The 14,328-nt window shown below is 34.2% G+C and overlaps 1 protein-coding gene across 2 annotated transcripts in view; it reads right to left on the reverse strand.

The window, feature by feature from the left end:
• Positions 1-14,328, reverse strand: part of TBCD (tubulin folding cofactor D) — a 159,330-nt gene that overhangs the window by 42,905 nt on the left and 102,097 nt on the right. For both annotated transcript variants that reach the window (XM_087709819.1, XM_087709818.1), the window contains 6 exons: positions 9,605-9,690; positions 6,247-6,327; positions 5,207-5,280; positions 3,888-4,005; positions 1,335-1,395; positions 960-982 (listed from right to left, as the gene is read on the reverse strand). In XM_087709819.1, the coding sequence (XP_087565945.1) occupies positions 960-982; positions 1,335-1,395; positions 3,888-4,005; positions 5,207-5,280; positions 6,247-6,327; positions 9,605-9,690 (443 nt within the window). The remainder of the gene's footprint in view (positions 1-959; positions 983-1,334; positions 1,396-3,887; positions 4,006-5,206; positions 5,281-6,246; positions 6,328-9,604; positions 9,691-14,328) is intronic.

Here is a 14,328-nt window from a genome sequence, read left to right on the forward strand (position 1 = left end):
TGACAGTTACTGATTAAAAATTATGATTTAAATAGAGTTGATTTAAATCCAGCCTTTTTACTAGTGATTTAAATCATGATTTAAATTGACTTGATTTAAATCAAATCCACCCTGAAAAACTGTAACAGACTCTACTTGCTACTTTTGCAATTCTGCCAAACATTTCTTTTCTCTTTATCCTGAATACAAGCCGTATATATTTGGAGGCAACTTCATGCATCCCTTTTAAGGGAGACATGTTCTGTATTTTGCACACCAAGTAATGTGTTGCTGCCCAGGAAAGCAGGCTTCCATACAGAATAATTTCTTAGTAGTAGTAACAAACTAGCAAATAAGACATAAGCAGCAGCAACCTAGATTAGATGGAGAAAAAAACACAGCAAGCAGAATTCAGCATGTACATTGTACACTTATACAATCTATATTCTGTGCTGGGTAATAGTAGGTAAAAGGAAGAATGTTCTCTTGCTTGAGCAAGTACTAGAAGAAAACTGTGCCAACATGTTGCAGATTGAGAACATCAGTTTAATTTCCCAACTATCTAAAACATCTTGGTAATTTCATGAATCAATGTTATGTGTTTCAGTGAATGCTGATAGTGTTGATTATATGTTTTTTTTTCTTGTCTAGGGTGACAAAATGTCTTGACCTGATAGTTGTCTACTTTTTAAACAGTTCACACTGTAAAGTCTATGCATATCCTTATAACACTTTTCCACATATTTCACAGAATAGGTATGCAACATAGATGGACTTCTAAGATGAGCCTGCTCCATTCCTGATTAAAAACAAATCTTCTCTAACATATTCATGCAGAATCAACATAAAAGTAGGAATTTAAACATAAAACCTATGCATTCTTACACAAAAGGGATTACACATTTCAGAAACGTGTTTATTTATTCCTCAAGAGTTCATTCTAAAAAATGCAACAGTCTATTTGACACTAATTATCTTACCTATACAACTGACGATGACGAAGCTGTAAAAGAATGAATAGATTTTACATTAAGAATTTTCATTCCATCCTCCCCCCAGTATTTTTCAAACTGTGGTTTATGTGTTGATTTGGAGAAGAGGGTAAAAAAATGTATTCCTGAATGATTTAATAATAACACCCAAGAATCATTTCTCTTTCTCTGGGCCATGGCAAAAGAAAAGAGACAAATTATCAGTTTAATAATGATATTATAGTAAATGTAGCATGGCTTCCAATTAAGTCCATTGCTTTAGACATTGCTTTTATTATTGAAATAAACAGAAATATTCTTTTTTTTCTATTTAAAAGATACATCTACCAAAATAGCTTTTCAGTGGATATAATATATACTAACCTCCAGATGAATCTGCTTAAGTCCTTCCAAAGTTTTTTCATCCAAATAAAATGAAATATGTCTACAAGATTTAAAAGTGTTTTAAATCAATACAGTATTATTTGACATTAAATAGTCATAACATTTCCCTTCTCTAAGTTGCTATTTGATTCTTAATTAAATGTAAACATTGTGAAATTTCTGTGGCTATTAATACAGGTAGTCCTCGATTTATCACAACAATTTAGCACAAAATTTTGGTTGTTAAGTGAGACATTTCTTAAGTGAATTATGCCCCATTTTATGACCTATCTTGCCATAGTTAAGTGTTCACTGCAGTTGATAAGTTAATAACCCAGTTGCTAAGTGAATCTGCCTTCTCCATTGACTTTGCTTGTCAGAAAGTCGCAAAAGGTGATCACATGACCTTGGACACAACAACTAGTGCTGTGAACTAGTTGCCAAGCATTTGAATTTTGATCACTTGATCATGGGGATACTGCAAAAGTTGTAACTGTGAAAAACAATCATGAATCACATTTTTCAATGCTGTAACTTTGAAGAGTCACTAAACCAACTGTTATAAGTCAAGGATTACCTGTATTATCAATATCCTTTTTTACCATAAGACGTTAGATTTTCTTCTCCAGTATTTTTAATTTTAATTGCTATGACAATGGCCATTTTTTCTGTTAATTTATTCTAACATTATTGCTTGATAGTTTCATGTTTGATACCTTTCTAATACTTATATATAAGACAAGTGTTCACACTCAAATACAAATACAAAGAGAGAGGTGGGGGGGGAGAGAGAGAGACAGACAGCTAGACAGACAGGCAGGCAGGCAGGCAACCTCCTACCTACACCCCAAAAAATTACATAGGTAGATTTTGAAAATCTGAATACAACATCTTTGCAGTGACAAATGTGGATAAATAATGAGAACATAAAGCCAAGGATTTTTATTTTTTTTGCTATATATTTTGGGAAATCAATCTTCATTCCCAGTGACTGGAGTATTGTAGTCCCCAAAGTTTTCTTGGCAAGCTTTTTGTAAGTGATTTTCTTTTGATTTCTCCCTAGGGCTGACACAGAGTTAAATGGCCATGGTTGGCTTCAATTCCCAAAGTGGGACTTGAATTCATAGTTTCCTTGAATGTAGCCCAGAGTCCTTAGTCACTGTACAAAACTAGTTCTCTAATAATTTTACACTCTATATAATGCAAATAACCCACCATATTTCTCAGTGGAATAGGGGTGGGGGCATCTTCATTCAATACCCAAAGAAGAATGGAAGGCCAACAGATTAAACTAAATGAAGCATGATTTCAAGCGAGTTGCTGCCTCTTTCAAAATCTCTTTCTATTCTGAAATATGAATTTCTTCCATCTATCCTCATATTCCTTTCAATGCAAAAAACTATCCACCTAGCCTTACCTAGGTAAAAAAAATAGGTTTTATACTAAAGCAATCCATAATTCTAATCCTTTAAGTTTTAAATAATACCCCCAAAAAAATTCACAAGTGATTAAATGTTCTCTAGTAACTACTATAAAGTAGAGGAAAATGCAGATAACGATTTGCAGCTTATATCTATCAATTTATTGGAATATCTAAGCCTTGATTCCTTTATAATAACTGATAAGAAGAAATCTCCATGGTTTTTCACTATGAGAAGTGAAGTCAGAAGTAAAGAAAAAGAATTGAACTATGCTGGTATATACTCACTGTCAAAGTACACTAAGCATATACTGGTACTTCAAATTAATAATACTTTTTTTGTATCTGATGAACGTAAACTCTTAGATAAAAGATCACATTTAATAACAGGATATGAGAAATAATAATTCAAAATAATTTTAAAAAACCAAGTGCACTCATGAAATATTATATTGCACCTAATAGGGGGAAAATAATAAGATAATTTAAATAGTGTTACATGACAATTTTTTAAGGGACGCAGTGGCTCAGTGGCTAAGACACTGAGCTTGTTGATCAGAAAGGTTGTCACGTAACTGAGTGAGCTCCCGTTACTTGTCCCAGCTTCTGCCAACCTAGCAGTTCGAAAGCACGTAAAAAATGCAAGTAGAAAAATAGGAACCACCTTTGGTGGGAAAGTAACAGCGTTCTGTGTGCCTTCAGCGTTTAATCATGCTGGCCACATCACCATGGAGACGTCTTTGGATAGCGCTGGTTCATCAGCTTTGAAACAGAGATGAGCCCCATAGAGTCGGGAACGACTAGCACATATGTGTGAGAGGAACCTTTACCTTTACCTTATATCACAATTTTAGTGACCCCTTTTCTGATCTCCAAAGGTAAACTACAAAATCTGATGGATGATACTAACAGTAAAATAAATTCCTGATAATAGGAAGTAATAAACAGTAATCAAACAATCAGAATGAGTTACGGTTGAGTTGTTGGTTTAAAATTTATTTATATAGGAGCTAGGAAAATATGAATTACTATATGATACTTAAAAAACTCTTACTTTATGCAACTATCATTTTATATGGTGAAATGGGTTAAGGAAAAAAGGGCATCTAAATAAACAGTATTGTTCTTGTTACCTCTTCTTTTCTTCTGCTAGACGACTCAATGCATGGGTGATCTCAGCACATGCTAGAATTGCTCCATGACGAGTATGGAGATCTATACCAACTGCTAAAGGCAGCAGCTTTGGTAAAACTGTAAGACACATAATACAAAAAATGGTAAGTTAAATTATTACACAACAATCTCTTCTATACAGAGTATTTTCTAGAGAGAACATATTTTCTTATGGTAGATTAGAAAATAGAAGACTAATGGGGTTTTCAAAAGGGCAAAGAAGCCTCAGAGACTACGAACGTAAGAATGTAAGTTCCAAAGGTACCTTCTTCAAAAGGCAATTGGACTTTGGTTTTCCTTGAAGATGCTTCACTTCTCATTAGAGAAGCTTCTTCAGTCCACCATTCAGTCAGAACTGAAGAAGCTTCTTGGATGAGAAGTGATGCATCTTCAAGGAAAACAAAAGTCGAGTTACCTTTTGGAAAAAGCCCGTTTGGGACAACCATGACCTGGATGACTAAGAATCTCTGTAGACATAAGAATGTAAGATAAGCCTTCTGGATTAGGAAAGGTTCTAATGTAGCATTTTGTGCATTTAGGAAACTTGCAACAATGGACAAGATGCCAAGAGCTATCTCCCACCAATACAGGGACATCAAGACTAATATTATTTGATTGCCTGAATTCCGTCAGACTGCTTTTAAACCCATCTAAGTTGTTAACTATCATCATATCTGGTGGAATCATATTCCACAATATTCCTTGTTATTGCAGTAAGCTTCAATTGATGACTCCAAATTCCAATAGGCTAAATGGAAAGGGGTAATTCAAACTTCTCTAGCCATCTTTATTTTAAGCAAACCTCCCCTCGCACCTCCAAATACCAAGTACCATAGTCTTTGCTTCATTCCTTATATTCATTTTAGTTATTATTTTCTGCATCATGTCTCTGCTATGTTATTGTCTTTTAAGGTCAATGATAAGAACTGTTCACTGTGTTTCAGATGTTACCCCATCCCAAATTTATAAAAGGGGGGGTACAATATTAGCAGTTTTTAAAATTATCTTTGTGGACCTTGGAACAATTTTCAGCATTTACAGTATAACCATCTTTCTAATATTAGTTGGAATAAAGCATACAAAAATATTATGTGTAAAACTATGGCTTTACATATTTATAAATTTTATCAATAACACACACACACACACACAGTATATAGCTAAGTAAGTATTTTGATTAAGGTGCTTATATAGTTTGTAAGCGTGCAATATAATACTAAGTGTTGATTTCTTATTACACTCATTAGGCCCTTTTGAATGCAAGAGTGATTGTACTCACCTTCCCTGGTTATATATTCAGGAGCCCATGGAGTGAGATTATGCAGAGCTTTGGCTGAAAGCTCCCGAATAACACTACAATTTAGGAAGAAAGAGGAGAACCAATATATATGTAATTTATTTTGCAATTTCTATGCCACTCACTCATGTACAAGTACATAAAAATACAAATGTGGAAACAGAATGTTAGTTAGAAAAAACTCATTAAATACTACTGTTGGCTTCCAAAGTTTCTTATCAATGAAGCTGAAACTGCTAAAATAGAGATCCACTACTTTTTTCATAGAAGCTATGGTCTGTAACATTGCTACTTGCTTTCTTTTCTGGCATACTTATTTCAGAAACCCAAAAAACCCTCAGAATGTCCAATTCACTGTGTTCCAGGGGAAAAAAAGCAGAATGAACCAGGAGTTCATTTTTGGAGTGGTGAGCACATTTGAAATGTTGACTCTATATGTACTTTCATAATACTGTTGTCACTCATTTATCAGAGAGTAAGCTAGTGTTCACTTTGTGTCGTCCTTTCTATTTCTCCTTCTCTAGTTAGCTGACTGCATTTGCTTAGTGGTTAAGCACAAGGCTGGCTATTAGAAGACTGAATTCTAGCCCTGTCTGAGGCCCAAAGCCAGCTGGGTGATTTGGGCCAGTGACTCTTCGTTGACCCTAAGAAGGAGGCAATGGCAAACTATTTCCAAAATGCCTTCCAAGAAGACTGCAGAGATTAGTCCAAGCACCCCCCAGGAATCAATAAGGATGCATAGAAACTAAAATAAAAATGAAATAATAGTGAGCATATCAGCTAAGGGCTCACCATTATTAATTCAATCTCAAAAAGGAAAATATTGGCATTAATCCATTTCATTACCAAAATTGATTTGAATGTCATCATAATCTTCAGAAATGAGTGAACTGGTCTTAGCAATTTGTAGAAAAGTAAATTTCCAGATCAAAGAAAAATAAAACAAATACATCACTAACACATTTTAGAAAAGGGTTGTTTTTTATGATCAGATTATTACAAACTAGCACTAGTAAACATACCTATCCCAGTGGTTGATCTTCATGCTAATCAGATGATCGATCATTGGCTGTGTATACTCAGGAAAGCTAGCAACATATACACTGAGGAGATTGAAGAAATACATAAAAAATACAACTCAAAATTTGTTCCATGTAAAGTTGGGGCCATATTCCTATCTACAGAAAAGAAATTGTTTTCCTAATAGTTCTGTCAAAGATTTCTATATCATTAATTTTAAAAGAAATCGTTTTTTCTATATTTTTTCACTAGAATAAAAAAAAAAGTCCATATGATGCTTCATTTGCTTCATACACTGAACTCTGGAAACTCACAAGCATCGATCTGGAAGGTAATAGTCATCTACTTGCAACTTCCAATATTTAAGGAGAACGTGTCATTCACGAGAGAATATACTGCTATCACAATAAGACACAGTAAAACACAAATTCACCTCTAATTAAATCGATTATATCTACTGGTCAAATAGAGAGATTAGACAGCCATATTTTTCACAAGAGTGTCCTCTCTAAACAATTTTGTTGAATTCTACTATAGATTATAACAATAATTTTCAAAATAATAGAAAAAAGAACATTTTGTAATCACGTACTGCAGATTACAAATTCATATTTTCTGAAAACGCAGAGATGTATCTCAATTGCAAATTAATTAGCTAAATGCCATGCAGTAGCAGGTTTAAAAACAAAGTTGGATAATTTCTCTGCTATTAACAAAATCCCCGACACAGCTTCAAGAACTTGCAGAGTTTCAAGTTGTAGGATGTTAAGGTATGAAACACTGTCTAGGAAGTATTAAATATTTAGGAGCAATTATTATGAGCATTCAAATCCAGTTTAAAATGCATAATTGTGAGGTTATAAATTATTACAATATCTTTTCTTTATTGTTATTCATTAGAATTGCAGCAGTTAAAACAGACTTGCTTCTAAAATCGTTAAAACTTTGGAATATCAGAATGCAAAGGTCCCAAATTTCTCTATTCCCTTCAAAGGACTGAATTGAGAAGGACTGGGAGAGAACAGAGTAAAAAATAATAATAAAGCCAAGACATTCCTCAATAAAAATTAAAAAAACCCTTACCACTAAGATAGATCCTTTCATGTGCATAATTTACAATACAATACAATAGCAGAGTTGGAAGGGACCTTCTAGTCCAACCCCCTGCCGAGGCAGGAAACCCTATTCCGTTTCAGACAAATGGCTATCCAGCATGTTCTTAAAGACTTCCAGTGTTGGGGCATTCACAACTTCTGGAGGCAAGCTGTTCCACTGATTAATTGTTCTAACTGTCAGGAAATTTCTCCTCAGTTCTAAGTTGCTTCTCTCCTTGATTAGTTTCCATCCATTGCTTCTTGTTCTACCCTCAGGTGCCTTGGAAAATAGTTTGACTCCCTCTTCTTTGTGGCAACCCCTGAGATATTGGAACCCTGCTATCATGTCTCCCCTAGTCCTTCTTTTCATTAAACTAGACATACCCAGTTCCTGCAACTGTTCTTCATATGTTTTAGTCTCCAGTCCCCTAAACATCTTTGTTGCTCTTCTCTGCACTCTTTCTAGAGTCTCCACATCTTTTCTACATCATGGCGACTAAAACTGAATGCAGTTTTAAAAAGCAATTCTAAAATAATTCGTCATTTCTTCAGAAAGGCAAGCCTGTAAGTCAATATTCCATAAGAATCGTGAGGGTTACCATCAAATCTTTGACCATCACCTTTCTCAGAGGATGGAAAGTCTTTCAGATAATAAAAGACCCATAATTATCATCATTCTTAACTAGCTGTTTTAAAAAAAAAGAACTGTCTCCACCCTACTGGCATCGCCTTGTTATTCTTGAGCCATGGAAAGAAGAGTTGAGAAACTGGCTATGTGTAGGAAGAAGGTATAGGAAAGAAGGGTGGAGTACCATGGAGACGTGTTAATCCTTACAGATTAAAGGATCAGAAATATTGTAACTTAGAACCTATGTAGTAACAGAAATAAGAAAGCACACTTCAACTTTTCAATATATGAAGATACTTTCTCCCTAAAGTAGGAGTTCATATACTGTTCCACAAAGCCAGGAGGTCAGACTAAATTTATGAAGAATTGTGTCACCTAGACAGAACAGAGAGATTTTATTTCCTGGACGCCTTCTTTCTTGGACATGGGCCTTCCCACCAAACAGATGCTTTTAAATCTTTGACCAGTACCTTTCACCTTCCCATTAGTTCACTCACATGAACCAGTGGCTACTTGGATTTTGTTTCACAGGTTTGAGAATTCAAACTGATGATCAGGATACATTTTGGTTTTGGGCTGACTGGATTGGTAAGAGTATGGCTACATTATATTAGAGTTTTGAATGTCTTCCCTAAGTCAGAAATATTATTGTATTTTCTCCCAAAAAAATTAAACTGTGGAAACAGTTAAAACTAAGAGCTGCATGCTATCTTAACCCAATATAAAAAGTGAGGAAAGCTAGATAAGGATAGATACTCATAATGAATCTTATAGGCAGATCTGACTTCTGTCTGAATACCTTAAGGATGTTAAGGACAGAACTATGTGGAAGGCTGTTCTGTGAAGTGCCATATAAACTACAGTGAAGTGCCATATAAACTACAGCTCTCCAAGCGCTACATCTCCTTAGAAATGCAGACAGATATTCCAAGGGTTTCCACATGACGTATGTAAGGTACATGCACACAAATAAACACTTCTTTTATTAATACTGCCAAAACAAAGTGTTGCTTTGAGAAGTGAGTTTTAAAGGACATTTTGGTGTCTTAAGACTAAATGGATCCTCAGGCTTTGGTTATCACAAATTTCTATGTTAACCAGAGGGAAGGACAAGAAACAATGGTTGAAAACTAAAGAGAAAAGCAACCTGAAATTAAGGAGAAACTTCTTAACAGTGAGGACAATTAACCAGTGGAACAGTTTGCCTTCAGAAATTGTGGGCACTCCATCATTGCAGGTTTTTAAGAAAAGACTAGACAGTCACTTATCTGAAATGGCATAGGTTCTCCTGTTTCAGCAGGGGTCTGGACTAGAAGACCACTAAGGTCTCTTCCAGATCTATTCTATTCTATTCCATTCCATTCCATAGATAACCTTATCATCTCACTACCATCAAATCCTGCTTCCTAGTCTTTGTTCTAAATCAAATTCTGTGAGCTCTGAAATTTCTCGTAATTAGATTGTTCTAAGAAAAATAAAAATGCCAGCATATCATAGTTCATTCAACAAAGAATATTGTAGAACCATGCTGATCTTCTCCCAGTATTATTAATATAATTACAGATAGAAGTATGAAAATAAATTTAAAAAACAGTAGTGTCATGTTGCCTCTTTGCTTTAAATTTATAGTATTTTTACCTTATATTGAGAAAACAATTAGCTCTGTTACCAACAGCAAAATAATCAGCTGTAGTCACAATGTCAATTCCATGTGGAAAAGTTCCCTATGAAAGTTAGGAGAGAAAAATAGAAATATACATATATTCTGCTTTATAAATTCAACCACAGAATGAAAATGATGATAGTAATTGTTGCAACTTAATTTCCAAAAATTACTGGTTGATAGAAGACAAGTATTAAAATTGCTACGACAAAATGCTGAAGCATATTCAGTATTCTTCAACTGCTTGGGTATAAATAAAAAGGCAGTCAAAATGACAGTTGTAAAATAGGACAATGAATATAGGTGTAAGCACGGTCTAACTCAGTTTTCAGTAATTCTTACTAAAATCTCAATAAATCAGAAGACATTTTAATGAACATTTAAAGCTAAACTTAAACAGAACATAGGGTGAGTCAAACCTCCCCATATCACACTTTCTCCTACATTTTCCTGAGGAAATTTTGAACAGAAATATTAATATTTATATTTGTATTTCCCCAAAATACAATATAACCTACTACATTTTATCAAGTTCCAGACCAGATAAAATGAGTATTTGCATTCAGTGAGAGCAAGTCTCCTTCAACCCTCATAACAAGACCAGGGAAAGGAAGGGGTAAAAGCACCAGTAAAATGTATGAATTTGGGGAGAAAGGACTGGCTATACATCTTTATTGATTTTACATAGAATTTAGAAATACTTGAAAACAATTATGAACTTTTTATAAATCTCTGCAGTCCCTGAAGAGCACTATCTAAAAAAAAGGTCTTCCAAAGTAGATTGTGTATGATCCATTTATTATTCACAATGCTTACAAACTGTTCCAATTAAAGCCATCTGTATGGCATATAATTCGTTATCTCAACTTCATATTAAAAGCAAAATTATATAGATTAATATAAATATTAACCATAAGACAAATGAATATAGAAAAAATGTAAAGTACTATAAATAAAAAACAGAACTATCCAAGAAGGTAAATAAAAATACACATTGAGGTGCAAATTTTAAGAAAATCATAGCCAAAAATTAAAATAACAATTTTATAGTATGAAACACATAAAGAAAACAAATTCTATTTTATAATCAACCAAACACACCATTAGAATAAATATTCAGGTAATAACTTGGTAAACAAACAATGTGAATATCAGAACTAAGGGAAAAAGTTATCCCAAACCAAGAACAATTAAGAAGTCATATTTAATTGTATGTGTTCCTCTTTATTACAAATTATACATTGCCTCTAGAAAAGATAGACCTTGACTTACAAAATTGAGCCCAACATTTCTATTTTTAAGGGAGACATTTGTTACGTGAGTTTTGTCCCATTTTATGACCTTTCTTGCCACAGTTGTTATGTGAATCGCTGCAGTTGTTAAATGAATCTGGCTTCCCCATTGACTTTGCTTGTCAGAAGTCACAAAAGGGGATTACATGAACCTTGGGACTCTGCAATCGTTATAAATTTGAACCAACTGTTAAGAGGTTGAATTCTGATCATGTGATCAAAGGTTGCTACAAAGGTTGTAACTCTGAAAAACAGTCATAAATCACTTTTTCAGTGCCATTGTAACTTTAAACAGTCACTAAACGAACTGTTATAAGTCAAAAACTACCTGTATTGGAAACTGTATTCCTTATCTTAACTCTAACATCTTGTTAGCATCCATATGATCAAAACTTGCTTTCTGTTTTATTTATAAATAAATTTGTTATAAATAACTATGTTAATGGTGTAATTTGTTTTTTCTGTAAGAGTTATTACATATATGGCACATTTAATATCATTTTTAAATGATCCAAGTATAAAATGTATTTATGACAGCAACTATGTGTCTCAAATAAATCCTTCAGAGCAAAACAGACACTTTGGATTCTAAAATGTTGCAAAACAGCATCCACTCCCTTCCATTTTGAATTACTGCAGTGTCATTTTGGACTCAAGTATGGGAGAAGGGGGAGGGAGAGAGAGATTGACTTCTATTTTTCTGTTGTAATTTGAGTCATTGTCTGTGCATCTTCTTTATACAAAAGATGTAAGTTTCAGATTTAACTACTAAAAACAAAGAAGCTTATTTTTTTTAAAAAAGCTACTCTTGCACATTCAATTCTATTCCTTATTTTCATGATATGATCCCATATCACACAACCCAAGTATTTACATTGACATAACTACTACATTTTATTTTATTTATTTTAAATTGTCTATATATCCCACAAAATTTATTCGGTTGACATAATTTGAGTAACATTTGTAAATAGGGTAAACTATCTCCACTAATCATTTCAGTCATGACTGGGTTATTATTAATGCAGCTGCATAATTTATTATTTATAAATGGCATTCATAATACAGCATATGCATTATTCAATCATACAGGTAGTCCTCAATTTACAACCACAAATTGCTTGGGTGATGTCAGCTGGGAATGTCACAAATGGAATGTCGGAAATGAGATACTGTAACCAACATTAATGCACAAAAGTTGCCAAGTTTCTGAATCAAAGTCACATGACCACAGGAATAGTGTGACAGTTTTAAGTGTGACAGCCAGTTATAACTCAGTTGCTTTAGTGCCCTCATAACTTGTGGTTGAATTCCTTTCCTGCTCTTTTGATCCATTTATTTGTATTTTTCCTTATTTAGGTTTTTACTTTTATGGCATTCTTCTGTTAGCGCTAAAATTGCATTTGTCATCCATTTCTTCTTTATTTCTTTTTATCTGAGAATCTTTCTGTGTGTGTGTTATTAATCATTTCCCAGTTTTCCTTTGCATCATATTTGTTAGTTTTGTTAATACCTATATTTTAGTAATAAAATCCATTATAATAATTTATTCATATCAATCTACTATTTTCATTTATTTTTGTTGATTTTCAATCATATTTCAGCCATTATTAGAATCTTTATCTGTTCCTAGAAGTTTTTTCACCTTAAATCTTTTATGTTTTTGTGCATTTGCAGATGATTTTCAAGTATATAAAGTCTTAGCTGTTCATTATACCAGTATTGATAACTATATATTGCTCTTCTTCACTAATTGTACCAAGGTATTACCAGGTTTACATCTAATACATGGGCCATATTAATTTATCACATCTTCATAATTATCTTTCCCACTGAAATGGTCTATTAAGATGATTACTTCACATCATTTTACCAACTGAGGCATGCTCTCTTATGTGCTGTAAAGTCATAAATATGGATGTTAATACAGATAAGATATCTTGATAGTTATACTATTATAATATTTGGGTATAAAATTATTATTTATCCTTGAATTTTCCCAGGATCATTACTGGACCTCTAATATAATACCAATTCTAAAGTAAATTATTCCTTCAATTATTGTATCAAGTTACCAGATCTTTCCCAACATATCTCATTTATCCCTAGGATATCAATTTGTAATCTCTTCATCTCCTCCTTGGCAGAGTTCACAAGCTTTTCTATTTTGCATAAAATGTTAATGTTCTAGGCTGCAATCTTCACCAGTGATCTGAAGATTCTTCAAAACCTTTCTGTTCCCAGTGTCTCAAGTATATGTAGTAACATATACCTAAGAAATATTTCTTCAAAGAAGAGTCACTTCAATTTGGGGAAATGAATAAAAATACTAGTATACAATGGGGCATATTTTTCTTGGTAGTGGTATATATGAGGACAATTTCTAGCTGATCACAAGCTGAATGACAGTCAGCAGGATAACGTGACTACAGAAAAGATAAGCACAATTTTGGGCTATATAATTAAAATCCTGATATTTTTACCATGGCAACAATATACACATCCTGGCCAGCATTCCCTCTAAGCTGCGCGCGTGAGCGGCCGCGCAGGTAACAAAGAAACACCGCGCACAAGTTTCAAAGTGCAGCGCAGTGTTTTTTTAATGTCTTTAAATGTGACTGAAAATATCCCCCTTCCCTCCCTTCTGAACTCTGATTTCTGATTGGTGAAATCAAGGAAGACTCTGCCCGGAGACCGATGACGCTGCAGAAGGGAGAATTCCCATCAATGTTCCCTCTAATTTTTTTTCCGTGTGTGCGGAAAAGTATAGTGTTCGGGCAGCACATTTTCATGCCTGAGCACCTGAATTTTTTTTAGCCATAATTGCCATCAGAGCAGATGTTGGGAGGGGGGCAAGGAGGAAAAGGGTCCCCTCCCTCTCCCTCAGACCCCCAGGAAGGAAGGGAGGGGAGGGGGAGGGAAAGGAAAGAAAATGGGAAACAAGAAAATTGAGAAACGCAGGCTACAACCAGCAAATCCCATTTTCTCAGGAACTGACGAAGCCCCAGAGGACCAATGGGAATTGGTTCCCTCCCAACATCTGCTCTGATGGCAATTATGGCTAAAAAAAATTCAGGTGCTCAGGCATGAAAATGTGCTGCCCGAACACTATACTTTTCCCCACAGGCGGAAAAAAAATTAGAGGGAACATTGATCCTGGCCTGCACTGATCAGACTCCACCCATCTGTTTATATCACTACATTTCAAGGAGGGTTCAGACAAATTGAAGTAGATCCAAAAGATAATGAGCATTAGCAGATTCAACTCTCCTATAGGGAAAGACTGTGTGAACTAAGAGTGTTTAATCTTGAGAAAAGGCAAGAAACATGGTAACATTATCTAAGCACCTGAAAAGTTACATACCAGAATGCCAAGCCTTATTCTTTATTTCCGAAGGCAAGGCATG

The sequence above is a fragment of the Thamnophis sirtalis genome, unplaced genomic scaffold (assembly GCF_051295495.1).
Source record: "Thamnophis sirtalis isolate CommonGarterSnake01/CBP01778 unplaced genomic scaffold, rThaSir2_p1.2 scaffold_3, whole genome shotgun sequence".
Lineage (NCBI taxonomy): Eukaryota > Metazoa > Chordata > Lepidosauria > Squamata > Natricidae > Thamnophis > Thamnophis sirtalis.